The sequence below is a fragment of the Podarcis vaucheri genome, assembly GCF_965113315.1.
Source record: "Podarcis vaucheri genome assembly, chromosome: 3".
Classification (NCBI taxonomy): domain Eukaryota; kingdom Metazoa; phylum Chordata; class Lepidosauria; order Squamata; family Lacertidae; genus Podarcis; species Podarcis vaucheri.
In genome coordinates this window covers 17,986,224-18,005,533 of record NC_138761.1, presented here as the reverse complement: position 1 = coordinate 18,005,533, position 19,310 = coordinate 17,986,224, and the positions used below count along the sequence as shown (strand labels likewise).

General features: G+C 42.9%; 1 protein-coding gene across 5 annotated transcripts in view; it reads left to right on the top strand.

Moving 5' to 3' along the window:
• The window catches only part of SLC8A1 (solute carrier family 8 member A1), a 308,213-nt gene that overhangs the window by 237,348 nt on the left and 51,555 nt on the right, over positions 1 to 19,310 (top strand). For 3 of the 5 annotated variants that reach the window (XM_082217401.1, XM_082217400.1, XM_082217402.1), the window contains exon 3: positions 14,701 to 14,807. In XM_082217401.1, coding sequence (XP_082073527.1) covers positions 14,701 to 14,807 — 107 coding nt within the window. Of the gene's footprint in view, positions 1 to 14,700; positions 14,808 to 15,781; positions 15,886 to 19,310 lie in introns of all 5 variants that reach the window. The other 2 variants (XM_082217403.1, XM_082217399.1) reach the window with 1 other exon arrangement.

The following is a 19,310-nucleotide window of genomic DNA, read 5'->3' as shown; positions in this document are numbered from 1 at the left end:
AGATGATTCCTATTGGGGTTTGAGTGTAGTAGTAGTAGTAGTAGTAGTAGTAGTAGTAGTAGTAGTATTTACTACTTGCATGCCAAAAATGGTTTCTAAGCAGTTTATAAGTAGTAAATCAATTATAAAATAGCCATACATGATGAAAATACACAATAAGAAAATTTCATCAAAACATTAAAAACACTCATAATTAAAATATACGATACAACAAGCTCATTGAAAAGCATAACAATTAAAACAGTTAAAAGAACAATTAGAACATTAGATCCGAAAGTTCCAAGCTCAAGGTGTGTCTTCTAGAGCCAGCAGAACGCCAATACTGATGGGCTTCTCATGGACCACAACACTGGTGCCACCAATGAAAAAGCCTGCCTCCATGTTACTGTCTTAGTGATAAGGCTGTGGCATTTCTTGCACAGCCAACCTGCGTTTTTGCATTAGCGACAGTAATCAAAATTCCCTTACTAGTTTCTTGTCATTGCTGCTACTAGATAACATGACATGCAATAAAATTTTCATGGAAGTCATTAGACTGACTATTAAATTCTAGCTGATGTGTTACGTCTAATGTTTGTTGGTGGGCATGCCAATTTTTCATATATTTTGGCACCACTGTTCTTTGAGAGTGGGGAAGGGCGAACAGTAGAGGGCAGGGCATCCAATTTGAAAGAGCAATGCACAATTGGGTAGGGCTCTCAGAAGGATCTCATAATTCCTGCTACCAGTGATGTTTTCATTCTTCAGATAACACAGCCCACTCCAGAGAGCTGGCATACTCCTAAGTATATAAGAGCGTATGGAGCTCCATCAAACAGGCCCTGGAGCAGAGAATTAAATCTCATTGTGATTTACTGTCTTCATTTCTCTGCCAGGTATTTCTCTTTGGGGATTGCAAGCCAATAGCTAAGGGCTGTGCTCCCAGGGAGGAGATAATTTCTTAGCCCTTTAATGCAGCTTGATCTCATTTCCATGTATCACGTCATGAAATGAAGGCAGGGGTGGTTTATTGTTTATTTTTAGAACCACTCTTTCAGAATTGGCCAGCTCAAGTAAGAAAAGTTGGCTGAAAGGAAGAAGCTCACAATCATTCTGGAATCTTGCACACTTTAAAGCTAAGAAAAAGAAGCGCACACATTTCACTACCTAGCCCTAAGAGTAAGCCAACTGTAGTTTAGATGCCCACAATTCTATACCTTTGTAAACAGATTTTCAGACCTCCTGGGAGATAAAAAAAACAGCTGGCCAGAATTTAACAGCAAAAGAGGCAGCACAGGAATATTAAACCCTCCCTTCCCCCTACCTCTGCCTTCTCCAGTGAAAAACACCTTCTCAAGACTACTTTGAACAGAGAAAGGGCCAATCAGTGCTTTGCTACACAATTTCAGTGTAAGATGTAGCTTTCCGCTTAAGAGTTATGTTTGATCAAATGCAAACAGTGATTTAGCTCTCACCAAATTATCCACTTTATTTGTGCAGTTCAATAACATTCAACATTATTCCTTATTATTAGTAGGAAGTCTTAAGCATGTATCACAGAGGTTGAAATGTAGTTGGAACAGATGGGTGATTCCTCTCCAGTGAGTATACTATTCCTTTTTGGGTAGCAATAACCATTCATCAAATGTATTCTGTGAATTACGCATGAACAATCAATTATTCATAGTCTTCTGTTTTCCGACTTAAAAACCAAAACCAAAAAAACAATTCCCCTCATGGCATATTCAGTATGTTGTGATAAAAACATTATCAATTCCTATTTGGCATTCTGACTTACCTGACTGCACAGGGCAGCAAAGAGAAAGGTGACATTGACATTTACTGGGTGAAATAAGAGCTTGGAAAATTATATGCAAGGTTCAGGTAGAGCAGGTGATTGTAAAAAGTGCATTTTAACACCTGGAATGGAAAAACATTCCCCTAAATGACTGTAGTGTGTTATCTGTAAAATAGCTGGACGTGTGTGTTTTCAAAACACTTTTCTCTGAAAGTTGCCAAATTAGGATTCTGGAAGAGGGTTATAATTTTGTTTTGTATGTTAAAATCATGATCTAAACTCAATTAAATATCACTTATGCTGGGAAATATATAAAAGGTAATTGTTTGTATCTTCCCTTAAGGGTCATGTTGGCTCCGGCTTGAGGCAGAATGCCTACCTGCACCACGTAAAAGCAGTTTATGGTAATGAGCATCTTTAGGACTAAACGGATTATTTAGGAGATAGAATCATAGAATCATAGAGTTGGAATAGACCACAAGGGCCATCGAGTCCAACCCCCTGCCAAGCAGGAAACACCATCAGAGCACTCCTGACATATGGTTGTCAAGCCTCTGCTTAAAGACCTCCAAAGTAGGAGACTCCACCACACTCCTTGGCAGCAAATTCCAGTGTCGAACAGCTCTTACTGTCGGAAGTTCTTCCTAATGTTTAGGTGGAATCTTCTTTCTTGTAGTTTGGATCCATTGCTCCGTGCCCGCTTCTCTGGAGCAGCAGAAAACAACCTTTCTCCCTCCTCTATATGACATCCTTTTATATATTTGAACATGGCTATCATATCACCCCTTAACCTCCTCTTCTCCAGGCTAAACATGCCCAGCTCCCTTAGCCATTCCTCATAAGGCATTGTTTCCAGGCCTTTGACCATTTTGGTTGCCCTCCTCTGGACACATTCCAGTTTGTCAGTGTCCTTCTTGAACTGTGGTGCCCAGAACTGGACACAGTACTCCAGGTGAGGTCTGACCAGAGCAGAATACAGTGGCACTATTACTTCCCTTGATCTAGATGCTATACTCCTATTGATGCAGCCCAGAATTGCATTGGCTTTTTTAGCTGCCGCGTCACACTGTTGGCTCATGTCAAGTTTATGGTCAACCAAGACTCCAAGATCCTTTTCACATGTACTGCTCTCAAGCCAGGTGTCACCCATCTTGTATTTGTGCCTCTCATTTTTTTTGCCCAAGTGCAATACTTTACATTTCTCCCTGTTAAAATTCATCTTGTTTGTTTTGGCCCAGTTCTCTAATCTGTCAAGGTCATTTTGAAGTGTGATCCTGTCCTCTGGGGTGTTAGCCACCCCTCCCAGTTTGGTGTCATCTGCAAATTTGATCAGGATGCCCTTGAGTCCATCATCCAAGTCGTTGATAAAGATGTTGAATAAGACCGGGCCCAAGACAGAACCCTGTGGCACCCCACTAGTCACTCTTCTCCAGGATGAAGAGGAACCATTGATGAGCACCCTTTGGGTTCGGTCAGTCAGCCAGTTACAAATCCACTGAGTGGTAGCATAGTCAAGACCGCATTTTACCAGCTTCTTTACAAGAATATCATGGGGCACCTTGTCGAATGGATTTAACCACCACCTTACTTGCATTGCCCCTGATTGATAAGACATAACCTTTGTTCTGATTGGTCCTTGACTCTTTATCGTCTTGAATCGGTTTTTTCCAGCCTCCTGTTGTGAGCAGCTATGTATAACAAGTTCCTTCCTCTTCTTTGCAAGGTTGTGATGCCTCCAACTGAAGTGGAAGTGCTTTTTGTACCTCAGAAAACAAGTGAAACACAAGTAACCCATGCCAGTGCTGAATGGCGAACCAAAGTGGTATAGCTGATAGAGTGCTGGACTTAGAGCAGGAGGAGTTAAATTCAAATCTGTGTTCAGCCATAAAGGTCATTTGGTGATCTTGGACCAGTTACTATCTCTTAGTCTAACCTACCTCACCTAGGGATGTTGTGTAGATAAAGAAGAGACTAGATAGTGTTCCTTAGAAGACAGGTGTGATACAGATATAATAAATCCCCATTGCAATAACCAGAAACCAACTATATAATTATGTTTATTGGGTGAAAAATTGCAGTGATGTAAATGATTCGGAGCCAGCATAGGATTCGTAGGCAAAAGTCACAAAACCAGCTACATAATTTATTTCACTAGGTGTAGATTTGCAGTAGTGCAATAGGTCCACAACCAGCATTACACTGGCAAGAGGAGCAGGGCTGGTTTACTTGTCCTTTCCTACCAAAATGAAGTAGCTTCAGAACCACTATTGTTTGCACCACTGAAGCTGATGCATATTGTTAGATCTAGTCTTCCTCCTGGTTTTCACTGTATCAGTGGGGGCACCGGTTATTATTTTTTTCATCTTTAACTCTTTGGGCAGTTAACGAGCACAAGGCCAGTGAAGATCTCGAAGCACTTTGCATTTGAAAATTGTTATGAGATTTCTCCTGCACTAGGTTACATGACATGTGCAGTGGTCCTAGTGACTTTAAACCAGACATGGATAATTGTGCACCAGATTTCACGCTCCCTGAATGATGAAAATAGTCTCCTCTACTCAGCAAGGGCACATGTGGAAGCTTGCACATCCCCTGATGAATTTGGAATCATGGAAGACTACTGCTGTGCTGCATATATGGACCAAACACTCAGGGGAAGCGCCTGCCATTCACGGCACTATGGGAATTTTATCCATAGCACCAAACAGCTCAGCGCTCTCAGATTTGACCACCTGTTAAGAAGTGGGATGGGGGAACCTGGGCTTGGATATGGGCACTCCGGACCCAAACAGCTGAATAGCACTGCCGGTCATCTGCATTGGCAGATCTATGCCCAGGGAGCCGCTATGGCCCATAGCGAGAGCCATATGGCACATGGCGAGAGCCAGTGTGGTGTAGTGGTTAAGAGCGGTAGTCTCGTAATCTGGGGAACCAGGTTCACGTCTCCGCTCCTCCACATGCAGCTGCTGGGTGACCTTGAGCTAGTCACAATTCTTTGAAGTCTCTCAGCCCCACTCACCTCACAGAGTGTTGTGGGGGAGGAAGGGAAAGGAGAATGTTAGCCGCTTTGAGACTCCTTCGGGTAGTGATAAAGTGGGACATCAAATCCAAACTACTACTACTCCTCCTACTACTACTCCTCCTCCTCCTCCTCTTCTTCTTCTTCTTCTTCTTCTTCTTCTTCTTCTTCATATACTTGGGGGGCAATATTGATTAAGAGTGGTTTGTGACTTTTACAGTCATCCCTCCATGACACCAAATACTCTCGCAAAAGCAAGAATTGCACAAGGCAAACATTAAACCGTCAGCGCATCACTAACTATGTTAAGAGTGCAAGTGAAGCACTATCCTGTAAAACGATAGAGTTTGCATAAGCCCTGGTTGGCCACGCTTTTGCTGACATGTGCTGTTGAGGTTAGCCGCAACCCCGTAGTTAAGTGAAAGAGAGTAATCATCCTCTCAATTTGCTTTGCAGTCTAAGAGAGGATTGCAGGGTAAGGAGACAAATTGTTTTCGTTGCCTTTCAGCGGAAAGTGCTAATGGAATAAGGCCTCTGGTGTTGACTGTTTTCTCTCACTTCCTCTCCAACTCATGTTCTGGTTTGGCCTCCAATCATTCGATGCTAACGGCTGTCTAAGAGCATGTTAGAATACAGACAATAGCTACACATATCGACAGAGCCTTCTTCCCTATCTGGCCAGCCTGTTTGTGCTGCCTGTGCAATGAGAACAAGGGACCAGGACTAGTCCTACCATTAGAAGACTTGTTTACTTGAGATGCAAGTGGGAAGCTTGTGCAGGCAGCGATCCAAATTAACTTTGGCTCTCTGAAAATGACGTTCGTTTCTCTCCAGCAAATAATTGTTTGGGGAAAGGGCACATCAACAGCTTCTGGAGGCCATCTCAAGTAATGACATTATAGAACCGGCGAAGGTATGTTTGGTTTTTGGAGGCAGATTGCTGGCACAAACGTCTAGGTCTGAGTTGCTGTTGTCAGCTTTGCATCTATGTCTGTTTGTAGTAAAAATGAGGAGGCAGGGAATTATTACACATTTCCACAGAAATCTTCTTTTATGTTTTTTAATAAAAAAAATGTGGAAGGGGGTGTGTTATATTGGCTTTCTCATTCTTGCTCCTAATTAGCAGTCCACAGTTGCCTGGAAACACAATTTAGTGCCATGTGTTGGCTGTAGCTGCGGAGATAAGAGAATGTTCAGCCTCGTGTGCCTCCTTTACCTCTTTGGCTACACTGGCATTTGTCGTTAGTTTTAATAACATAGCACCTTCTCCTTTTTTCTTCCTTCATTTTAATAAAGTGATACTATGCAGCAGTTGCATCCATTCAGCCACCCCTGAAGGAGTCTGTTTGTGCAGTAGAATACAGAGCTGGAGATTAGAGTTCCACCGCTCCAAGAATGATAGTTACTAGAATATGGCCTCCCGGCTCTGCAAAATGTACCCAGTTCAGGTATAAAATGATTGTTGTAGCAATTATTAATTGGAAAAAAACTATTACCATACCCTGTGACATAGGTTGGGCTGAGAGGCAATGGCTAGCCCAAGGTCAGCCAGTGAGTTTCATGGTAGAATGGGGATCTTTCTTTCTTTGGCGATCACTCGTGACTGAGTAAGATTGTCTTCCATAAACACGGTTTTAACAGTGGGTCCGTAAGTGATTGCGGAGGCCAATTCTGGATCCACACGTCCTTCCACACTGGGGTCATAGGTTTCTAGACGGGAGTTGATCACGGTGAGGGTTTGCCAAGCGTACTTTCCTCTTAACACATTTCTCCCTTTCATCCTGAGTTCGAGCGTCTTCAAAGCCCATGACACCTTTGGTAAAGGCTGTTCTCCAACTGGAGCGCTCGTAGGCCAGTGTTCCCAGTTGTTGGTGTTTATACAACATTTTTTTTAGATTTGCCTTGAGAGAGTCTTTGAACCTCTTTTGTTGATCACTGGTATTACGCTTTCCATTTTTAAGTTCGGAATAGAGTAGTTGCTTTGGAAGGCAATAATCAGGCATCCCCACAACATACTCTAACCTGGACTAGGACTTGGGAGATCAGGGTTCAAATCCTCACTCTGCCATGAAGCTCACTGGCTGAACTTGGACCAGTCTCTGCCTCTCAACCTAACCTAACTCACATTAAATGAGTGGGGGATGGGTAGAGCCACGTATGCCACCTTGAGCTCCTTGGAGAAAAAAATGTATTATATAAATGCAATAAACTAGCCAACAAACAGAAATGCCTAACTGGCAAGCTGCAGGCAAGATTACACAGTTCATTCATAAAGAAAAGTAAGTTGTTTTCCAAAGGTGTGGGAGTGTGAGAGAGGTATTTCCATGCTTTAATGCTAACACCCCTCTTTAGATTTTGCATGTGATTGTGAGGGACTGGCTGGGCAACAAGGAGTGGTGGGAGGCCACAGCCAGGGAACGCCCAAGGAAAACTCCAGAGGAGGAAGGTTCAGAGCCTAAGGAATGGCAGCAAGACACTGAGGAGAGGTCAGAGGGAGAAGGAGGGTTTGGACAACAGGGTTCAGTGAGCAGGAGGAACCTGGGACAGGGAGCAGTTCAGACTCTGAGGCTGAAGCTGAGGAGGGGCATCAAAAGGCTGCTCCAGGGAATCTCTTTAAAAAATAAATATATATATATATATTAGTTTTCCAACAAATTAAACACAACACTACAAAACACCAAAAAAGAAAAAAACATACAATACAATACAAAAAAGAAACAAACAAAACAAAACAAAATAAAAACCATTTAAAACACAATCCAATTTCAACATCTTATCTTTCTTTCCCTTATTTCCTCGACCTCCTCACACCTCCCTTTTTGTATTCCACTTCTGTTAACTGTTTCAGCAATTCCTTTCCATCTGCTTCTGTTTTCTATCCTATAATTGTCTTAACACATTCTAACCATATTTTTCCCTTTAAAGCTCTATTAATCTATTTATACTTAATTCCTTTTAACATTTCTACTAAAGCCATATAACTTCATTCCAACATTTTTCTAACATTCATTAATTTTACAGTATTTCTGTAAATAGTCTTTAAACTTTTTCCAGTCTTCTTCCACCGACTCTTCCCCCTGGTCTCGGATTTTGCCAGTCATTTCCACCAATTCCATGTAGTCCATCAACTTCATCTGCCATTCTTCCCTGGTGGGTAAATCTTGTGTCTTCCGATATTTCGCGATGAGTATTCTTGCTGCTGTTGTTGCATACATAAAAAAAGTTCTATCCTTCTTTAACACCAATTGGCCGACCATGCCCAGGAGAAAGGCCTCTGGTTTCTTAAGGAATGTATATTTAAATACCTTTTTCATTTCATTATATATCATCTCCCAGAATGTCTTAATCCTTGGGCACGTCCACCAAAGGTGAAAGAATGTACCTTCAGTCTCATTACATTTCCAACATTTATTATTGGGCAAATGATAGATTTTTTCAAGCTTAACTGGTGTCATGTACCACCTGTAAATCATTTTCATTAAATTTTCTCTTAGCCGTAAATTTCATACCTGTGGTCCATAACCGTTCCCAGTCAGCCATCATTATGTTATGTCCAACATCTTGTGCCCATTTAATCATAGCTGATTTCACCGTTTCATTCTGAGTGTTCCATTTTAACAGCAAGTTATACATTCTTGACAAATTCTTGGTTTTTGGATCTAAGAATTCTGTTTCCAATTTTGATTTTTGCACCTGAAAACCAACTTTTTTGTCCAAAGGCTGCTCCAGGGAATCTCCCTCTCCTGCTGTGACAAGCTCCTCTCCCCCCTTGTCTCCAAATGGGATAGTGAGGAGGGTGGAACAGAGGCCAGTGGTGGGCAGATGCAGTTTGAGACTGCTTGGGAAACATCTGGGAGAGGAGGAGCCTTAGAAGGGATGGAAAGCAGGGACCTTCAGTCCCGGCAAATGCTCCATAGGGGCAAGACCTACTGGGAAGTGTTGCTGAGTTGTATGCCATTTCCTTGAATAAAGAGTTACCTTCACTGACAACGGAGCCCTGCGTCTTTCGGGCTCACCTGCACCTGACTCCTTACCTGTAGAGCCCTATATCTGAAACTGAAGGAGTCTGTTTGTGCAGTAGAATTCAGAGTTGGAGGGCAGATAATTCTCGTTATTTCAGTTTTGGCTTCCCGCCTCTGCAAAATGTTCCCAGCCTTGGTATAAAATGATTGCTGTAGCGATCATTAATGGAACAAACTATTGCAAATATTCATGGGGCGGGAGGAACCAATCACAGCTATGTCACAGCCTTGTAACTTTTCATAGCTATCTTTTGCTTGGAGTAAATGAGTTTTATTGTAAGCATGAAGGGCAAACATAATAGGCTTTTGGCTTAGTATGAGGAAGCACATCTCTCTCTGTGTGCTTGTGCTTCTCCAACAATGCGTTCTTTGCTGTTGGATCTAAATTATGAAAAGAGAGAAGAATGCAGTGCTGATAACAACCTTAGCAAAGCACTTTCTGATGAAATTCGAAAGTAGATGGGAAGGGAGTCACACTAGGTTGGCCGATTTCATAGAACCAAAGGTAATCAAGTTTGATACTCCCTCCATTAATGCCTACTTGCTTTCAGCAGTCCTCAAAAGAAAAGAAAGATAGTCACAACAGCAACAACAAAAAACCCACAAAAGACCTGCCCAGACTACATCTCTCAGAATTTGGGTTTTTTATCCCAGCTTTCCTTGTGCTGCCTTATAGATACTGTGGGTTTGGCTGCTGCTGTTTTGACCACTGTTTTCTCTGTGTTACCATGTTCTAATGTTCATTATTTGTTGCGTATTATTTTGTCCATATTGTAAACCTATGGTGAAGGGTGGTACATTCACCATTCATAGAATCATAGAGTTGGAAGAGACCACAAGGGCCATCAAGTCCAACCCCCTGCCAAGCAGGAAACACCATCAGAGCACTCCTGACATATGGTTGTCAAGCCTCTGCTTAAAGACCTCCAAAGTAGGAGACTCCACCACACTCCTTGGCAGCAAATTCCACTGTCGAACAGCTCTTACTGTCAGGAAGTTCTTCCTAATGTTTAGGTGGAATCTTCTTTCTTGTAGTTTGGATCCATTGCTCCGTGCCCGCTTCTCTGGAGCAGCAGAAAACAACCTTTCTCCCTCCTCTATGTGACATCCTTTTATATATTTGAACATGGCTATCATATAACCCCTTAACCTCCTCTTCTCCAGGCTAAACATGCCCAGCTCCCTTAGCCGTTCCTCATAAGGCATCGTTTCCAGGCCTTTGACCATTTTGGTTGCCCTCCTCTGGACACGTTCCAGTTTGTCAGTGTCCTTCTTGAATTGTGGTGCCCAGAACTGGACACAGTACTCCAGGTGAGGCCTGACCAGAGCAGAATACAGTGGCACTATTACTTCCCTTGATCTAGATGCTATACTCAAAAGATAGGTAGGTCCAATAGGTAGACAACAGCTTCAGAGTGCACCATAGCATGCAAGTCTATAAAAAAAGAATAAATTAAACGAACTGAGATAGCTCAAGCAGACAGTCTCCCAACTTATGCAATATAATATTTCATGAAAACATATAAGCCTGCCTGCACCAAACCTCTTGTGCCATTTGATTTCATTGTCTTTGCAGCAGTCTTCACCAACCTGGTGCCCTCTAGATGTTTTGGGCCACAGCTCCCATCTGCACCAAGCAGCATAGCTGTGCTGGCTGATGCTGATGAGTGTTGGAATCTAAAAAGGCACTTAGGTTGTTGAAGCCTGATTTACAGGATTTCTGTAGCTATGCACTCCTTCCTCCAAGATTTGCTTGATTAGGTTTTTCATCTGGTTTGTTTTTCTGAAACGAGTCTTTTGCACTGTTGCACCTTCATAAATGTGATGCGTTGTGCTGGAGAGAGAGGAGCATTGAGGTGGGATCTGAAGTATCTGAGTGAAGTCGTATGCACCAGCCACAATGACATACACTGGATGTAGCAGAAATAAAAATGTTTTGATAATGAAGAAGGGGCAGGGCAACGTAGTTGAGACAGTGGGACATTTGCAGTGTGTGTGTATGTGTTTAATGGCAAGAAATCCTTGCGAGCCGCAGAGTTCGTTTGATAAGATAAACACCTCCATCCTTCTCTATAAATTGAATCGCTTTTATGCGTCAGGTGGGAGAAATGGTATATTTTAGAAAACTTATGTCAAGAAAGAGTCACCTGGTTGAACAACAGGTTATACAGCTCTTAGGCAGGGTTTGCTGCAGTTGAGCTTTTTCTGTATGCAGCTTTTTCATCTTTTTATTTTCCTTTATTACGTTGATAAATTCTCCCATAACAGATGGAATCTGCTGGGATGGTGGTTCAAGATAAGAAGGTGCGAGAATAGGTCAAGCTTCTCTGTTAAGGCATCAGACAAAAATATAATTGAATTTTCTCTTTGTAAAAGAACAACAAACCAACAGCTATGAGGACCAAAGAAGTATTCTTCAAACTTGCTTCCCTGCCATTTCTTCCATTCTCAAGCATCCCTTTGCATTTCCAGACTGTGAAAAGCCATGGATAAATAGTTTCCTATGAAAGCTTGTTGAGGTGTGTCTTTTTATAGCCAACACTGAATGGCCAGACTAGATGATTTCATGCACAGATTTTTGTGACATCCATCTACTCTTTTTTGCTGTTTTATTCATTTTTACGGGAGCTTAAAAACATCCGAGACCAGTTTCAAGCATCTAGAAATAGCAGGTCATATTTACTTTGTCAGATGCCTTTTGTAGCCTGATTCAGTCACTACCAAAAACCCTAAGGCTGCCCTAAGCTCCTCCATTCCTGTGTATCACTACAGGATGGAAAATAGTGCAAATTATATTTGCTTGAAAATAGTGGATGAGCCACAGCATCCTGTGTATTCAAAGGATTCAAACCCACACAGTTTGGTCCCAAACAAGATAAACATATGAAAACTGCCTGAGGCAAAGCTGCTCTAACCCAGTGTTGTCTACTCTGGCTGGCAGCACCTCTCCAGTGTCTCAGCCAAGGGGGCTTCCCAACCACAATAGCATCTTCTGCATACAAAACATGTATTCTAAAACTGAGCTATCCCCCCCCCCGCCACTTGCCACACAACTCCTCATAACACATACAAAGCAGGGGCCTAAAAAGGAAGACAGTTGTAAGTAGGTTACATATTTTTTTTCCAGGTAAGTGTTTGACATTTCTGGTTGTTGGAAGTTAAGTCTAGTTCTTTTAAAGGCCGTTGTGCTGAAAATCCTCATGCATATATCAACAGCTCTTGGCAAGGACAGCTTCATTTGCATCCTCTCTTCCTGGCCTTTTCAGTTTGATTATGGAAGTAGCTGGGGACACTCGTTTTCAGTGTTCACATCAAACATCACATTTTCACCGTCCATTTTTAAAACTCCATCCCACCCTGCGGACACACAAACACACACAGAGTTCAGTAGACTAGAATGACAGTCAAAGGACGCCGAAGTGGAAACCTGGGATAACATGCTGTTTAGCTCTGAAGCGCCACGTTAATAATGTGCAGAATCAGACATACCATAAGATACAGCAGGGTAGAGAGCAAGGAAAGAGCAGTGTCCCCTGGCAGACTGGAAAATAAGGCTGACGTACCTTGAGCGCCATTGCTGTGTTTGTGTGGGAGATGGAGACACTGATGGATGGATGCAATGACTGATCGGTTTTAGGGTAATAGAATGTGTTTGCATATAGGTATAGATGTATAAATTAGTGGCTCGTACAGCATGGCTTTCTAGGTGAATGTTTTCTTTTCTGCTATAATCTATCCTGAGAATTTCTGATTATCCAACTCACCAGTGGTGTTGCTACTTAATTTCCGTTTTCCTTTTAAGTAGAAAAAAAAGAAAAGAAAAGTGGATGAAGCAATTTAGGCTTTGATCCTCTTGATGAAGAGGGTTGATTTAGGAACACAGGAAGCTGCCATATACTAAGTCAGCTCATTAGTCCATCTTCAGCATTTCAAACAGGGCCTCTCCTAGCCTTACCTGAGGTGTTCTGCGCACCAAGCAGATGCTCTGCTTTTGAGCTGTGGTCCTTCCCGCTAACATGCCACTTTTCCCTGCCTGAAGAAATGTAGTGGATGCCCAAGAGCAGTTTGCAGCTATTTGCATTCTTCACAACCCAATTTGCTTAGGAAGAAAAAACAGATTCAGAAGCAACAGCAGGGCAAAACTCCTACTGCAGTCTACAGAGTTGTGAGCAAGATTTCTCATGCACCAGAACACTTATCTTCTTCAAATCGGATGTTAAAATGTGGGTAGGAAGATAAGATATTGCTGGACATGATGAAAAGGGCTCCAGTGTTCCATTTGTCTTTGGATGGATTACGGGGGCGATTGTGGAGTCTTAGGCTTTGTACACATTGCTGTTAACTCTGGGTCCAATGCACTCCCACCGCTGGTTTTTGAAACTGTGTACCTGTGGTGTTAGTCACAATCCATACCTATCCTGTAGTTGAGAAATCCTGCTGTTTTATGTGTTTCCCCTCATCCTATTTGAAAATGTAAGCCACAATCACTTTGCAGTTAAGTGGGGTGTGTACATTTGAGATAGCCATTGTGCACGCACAGATGACAGCTTCATGACTAGGAGTTCAGGGAGAGAGAGGGCAGTTGCTGACACAGAGAAACAAACAGGTAATGTGCATTGGGTGAAAACATCCCTGCCCTCTGTCTGATGTGTGCAGCAATGTGCAAATGTGACTTTGGGGGGGAACAAGCTCACTGCATTTTAAGCTGCTAAGGCATACCAAGCCTTAGACTGCAATCCTGTGCATGCTTAACTGGCAGTAAGTCACGCTAAACAGCTCTCTTATGGTGCAACCTGAATATTTTTGCACTTAGCATGGGGAAACCGAATGAGCAGCACAATCTTAAACATGTTCACTTGGGAGCAAGGCCTTTGGATTTCAATGGCAGCTGCTCTCTTACAGGGAATCTTTCCCAGGAGATACTGGGGACTGAGCCTGAGACCTTCTACATGCAGCGCAGGGGCCCTGCCACTGACCTATTGCCCTTCCCCAACATCGCATGATGTCACTGTGAAGCAGCAATGCCCTGATGCCGTATCCAGATTTGCAGATCCTACACTCCCCTCCATTGGAAACATAAGGATGCAGAGCAAAAGTAGGCAATACAGGAGCATACCCATATTTTAAAACCACACTGCTGGTGGCTTCCTAACTTAGAGAGTAGCAAGTGCTGTCTAATTCAGCTTTGAGCATCTCCATCAGCCTTCCAGTTCCCAGGGTTCCTCGGGAGATGCCAGGTCAGCTAAAGTGGTATACAACCAATGTAGGTTTTATCGTGTAGATATGCCCTAGAGTGACAGCAGAGCACACAAGTTAGATGACTTCCACTATGGGATGCAATAGCATTCGCCCTCATAAGATGGAATCGATGACCACCAACTAGGATGATGGTTTCAGGAGAGGATTAGACTCATTCATGGATGGTAAAGCTATCGATGGGTACCAGCCACGATGGCTCCCTCCAGTGTGTGAGGCAGTATACGTCTTTGTAGCCACTGGGAATCACAAGTGGGGAGAATGCTTTTGCGGTCTTGTTCTCCTTGTGAGCTTCTCATTGACATCTGGTTGGAAAGGATGCCGTGTGAGAATAGGATGCTAGACTAGATGGGCCTTGGATTTGATTCAGCAGGTCTCTTCTTACGTTCCTCAGAAAATTATCCCATGCAATTGTGGTTTTTGCAGAGGCATTTGTGAGCTGTTGCATATTACTAACATAGAATGCCATCATTTCAAGTGCATGGTGCAATAACCCACTGATTTCTTCCTTGAATTTGTGCAGTTTCCTCTTTGCTTTTACTTCCTTCCCTTTCTTTTCTTTTTTTACTTCCCTCGCCTTACTCTTGAATCTGTATTCTTCTTCTCCTTCTCCTTCTCTGTTTCAGCAAAGTGGTATCAATCAAAGTAATTGATGATGAGGAGTATGAGAAAAACAAGACGTTCTACGTTGAGATTGGGGAGCCCCGTCTGGTGGAGATGAGTGAAAAGAAAGGTGAAAAGGACCGGCTGTGTGGGGCTGAGCCCTACCTGTATGCACCTGACTTGATCACTCATGGATGCCTGGCACATTCCCATTCATGGAGTCTCAAAAACACACATTCCATTATCTATGTAAAGGGGCAGAGAGCCGAGTCACTGGCCACAGAGGCTGTTGCTAGAATGTCTTGAGCTCAAGTTTTCAATTTGCTGTAAAATTCAGGCACAATCTTGGAAAGAGTAGCATCTGGTTAATTTAAATTCTATTTAGTTCAGCAGAACAACCAGTATTTAACCTATGTTCAATACTGGTATGGCAAGCGAAAACCTTTTTCCTCTTGACTGAGGTCTAGGGCACCGTACTATGTGACAAATCTGTGTTCTGCCATGAAGCTAAATTGGTGGCTGTGAGGAAATGGTATTATAATTCCTTTCAGGCATTCATTCTCTGGAGAATGAACACCCGTGTGGGGCAAAAAGGATGAGTAGCAGGTTTTGTGAACAAGGGCTGGATTCAGACAGTCTAATGTGTTCACACGGGTCGTGGGGAGAACCTGCCGAGGTTCTTAACGTCACGCACATTCCTTCTCCATAGAATGAATGTCTGAAAAGGGCTCGTGCCTCACCTTTATCTACCTTATAGGTTGTTTGAATAAACTGTCCTAACCTCTCGAGATTCAGAGACTTATGCTTGAGATAAAATACTGGCACTGTTGTGATTAGAATCAAATCCTCCTTGGGTCTAGCTAAATGCAAAGCTAACTTTGTGAGGGGGTTCTTAACCAAACGGAATCAGACAAGGAAGTTTCTGGAACAGAGGTTTTCTGCTCTTTTACATACATAAAAGAGGGATGTGTGGCAGTGTGTTCCCCTCCATTGCCATTGCAGACTGCCGCTACCTCGAGTGGTCAGACTTAAAAGCATGTGTGTGCTTGCGTGTGTGTGTGTAAAGCCAACCATTTGTTTTGCCTTTGTCTTGTTTCCCCACAGGAAATACATTACCCTTAGAATACTTGACCGAGAGGAATATGAGAAAGAGTGCAGTTTCTTCCTTGTGCTTGAGGAACCAATATGGATCCGAAGAGGAATGAAAGGTGTGAGAGCAAACCCAGGCAGCTCACAAGAAACTGGGGACTTCTTCCTCTGATTGTGTTTCTCTCCTCTCACAACTTTCTGACTTGGCTTCCACTTAGCTTGCCCTTGGCCTCTGTCAAAGTTCAGCAGTTTTAATTTAGTTTCTCTCTCTCTTCCTTTTTTTGAAAAGAAATAAAACTGATGACATTCCTGCTGCTTATTACGTCCCGCTTAAATATATCTTAAAAAATAAATAATATAACGGGCCCTTTGAATAATATAAAATCCAAATAATAGGACATAGGGTTTATGATAACCATTAGATATATTATAACCAAGTATCATTCTCACAGGTCCAGTTTCTACAGTATCCTCTTAATGAGGCCCAAACTATATATTACACACCACATGTAGTGGTAGCCTTTGTGTTGAAGTCAGACACAGCGAATCAACTGTACAGTGCCTCAGACTTTTCTCTTCTGTCCGTCTGTTCCAGGGCACTGATCATGGTGCAGGGGGTGGGATTGTGGATATTATGGAATATCCACATCCATCCAACACCCCCTCTCTCATCCTAACATACCTTGCAAGGTTGCTGTGAGCATAAAACAGGATAACTCCATCTATGCCACCCTGAACCCCTTGGAGAAAGGGCAAGATGCAGTGTGATAATTATTAAGCAGCAGCTACTGCTTCAAAACAGACTTTCAGACTACCCCAACTCCTCTTCCAGAGGTTGCAACAGGCAAAGTAGTGAGTTTCAACTCACATGTTTCCTCATTAAGAACAGAACATGAGAATAAACCTGAAGTGTGAGGAAGACTTCCCCGAGAAGTTGTGCTCCTCCTGGCATTGTGAACCTATTTTACTAGATCGTAACACATTCCCACATGTTGTGTCGTTGCCAACAGTGAATAATATTAAATAGGATGTCCATATATATTAACAACATTGCCAGGCAATACAATAAAGCAACAGAGCAAGAATATGCCATACAGTGTAAATGAATTGTATGAGGATCACACAGTGCAATCCTGGATAAATTTCAAACTATGTCAAGATTCATTGCACCTGAGAATTTATCCAATTACTGTGGATGTTAGCCAAACCTACTTGGATTATATTTCCTCCAATCTTGAATCATCCTGTTTGATGTAGCAATAGTAGCTCAATATTGCAGTTGGCTTGCAGACCTTTTCCATTCCAACAGTGATGATTTGCAATTTACAGATAACAGTGTCCATTTCTGGCTGGTTAAGGTGAGCAGTGACTGGGTGACCTAAAGCAGAATTTCCCTGAAGAAGTGTTCTTAGGAGCCATCATAAGGGAAATCCTTATTTAGCTTTCCCAAGTATAACTGAAGGAAAACAGACATAACTGCTTGGGTGATAGTGCTGACGCTGGCAGATTAAAGGGGAAAAGGAAGGAAGATGAGAGCCATGAAGATCTGTGTCATGCTTTTAAGCTTCTTTGTGGAGATAACGTCCACATAAAAGCAAAAACCCATGGGAAATAAGCTGTTACTTTTAGCATTGTCAGTTACCCCCCAGAAAGTAGGAAAGCACACAATAGCTTGGGAGAGGTGGGTCTGAAATATGTTTCCGTACCCAGTATCCTTGGGCAGCTGCCAGGGTCACAGGGAAGGGCACCACCAATGCCTACTCTATACCCACCTTAAAAAAAAACAATTCAGTCCAGTGCTCATAGCAGTGCTGAGTGGCAGACACTAGTCGCCCCTTTAACTTCCCCCAGTGCCCCCAATGTATCTACATTCTCGGGCATTATAGGAAATTAAAATCTGAGCTGGAGCCATTGTGCTACTCAGAATGCAAGTGCTTCCCATTGCAGCCCACCACCACCAACAGACAGGCCCACCGGTGGCCACTGATGTAAGAGAAGGACCACCAGTTTAGCACATATCCCTAAACATTTTGTGAATCTATGTTTGGCCTCATTGAGGAGCAGCATTTCAATATGAGTAGGAAAATGAGAGTACCCCCAAACATTTTTTTCAGAAAGAAAAAAAAAGCACTGGGGACCACAATAGGCTTTTTTGCCAGCCCCCTAGAGCTGGCTTTTGGGACACGGGTGGCACTGTGGGTTAAACCACAGAACCTAGGACTTGCCGATCAGAAGGTCGGCGGTTTGAATCCCCGTGACGGGGTGAGCTCCCGTTGCTCAGTCCCTGCTCCTGCCAACCTAGCAGTTCGAAAGCACGTCAAAGTGCAAGTAGATAAATAGGTACCACTCTGGCGGGAAGGTAAACAGCGTTTCCATGCGCTGCTCTGGTTCGCCAGAAGCCACTTAGTCATGCTGGCCTCATGACTGTACGCTGTCTCCCTCGGCCAATAAAGCGAGATGAGCGCCGCAACCCCAGAGTCGGCCACAATTGGACCTATTGGTTAGGGGTCCTTTTACCTTTACCTTTAGAGCTGGCTTTGCTTTCAGTGCAGAGAAAAAATACAGATAGAGAAGAGTGAGAGAAGAGGTTAGCTATTGAGCCCACTCTCCCAGAACATGCTAGTGCCCTCTTAAGATGCATCTACATTCGTTGCTTTTTTATGGGTTAAAGGAACATAGGATTCTTCATCCAAATGGTCTCTTTCACATTGCACTTGCTCCTGACCCAGACTGGAATCTGTTCTCAATCATTATGATTCCCCCTCCTGTTTGCAGAGGGGAAATGCACTTGTCTTCCACATTATAGGATAGGAATGGTGTCCACAGAAAAATGCTCCTGCACCGCCTTAAGTGTACCTCGGGGGCCAATGTTCTGTGGTTTTCTGCTTCCAGTGCTCAAAGATGAAGACAAAATTCCAAATGAAAACACAACCTCAATAAGGCTTTTGTCATAGCTGCAAGGAAACATCACCCTGAATGGATTGGATAATGTGCAGAGCAGCCAGATTAAATATTTTGTGAATGCACTCTGCAAACACAGTGTGTGTTCTGTAGCATGTAAGGCAGATAAATTTCATTCTGTGTGCACATGGCTAGGAGCTAGGGCCATTGACAGTTTCTTGCGAGCCATGCATGTTGAGAAATACAAGCACATGTATGCTCTTGTCCACATTACAGGGTACTGCGCAAGTACACACATTACATATCTAACACAGGAAGGAGCCCTGATTAATCTCATCCAAAGAAATCTATTTAACTGTGACAGGATCACAGTGTAAACACATCTCACTTGAGTGACCCAGGACACTGTTTTTTTATGTATACTGGCCTGGTGCCAGTATAGCAGGAAAAGAACCTTTGCTTTTCAACCCAGTAAAGCTGGAGGCATATAGTAAAAAAAATCGTTAAGAAAAGTGACACGGCTATGACCTCTGACCCAGCACTTCATCATAAGTAGAACAAAATTGTTTCATTTATACACCCCTTATCTCTAAGTCACATAAAAGTTCCTCAAAATCAGCCACAGATGTATTTTACAAGGAAC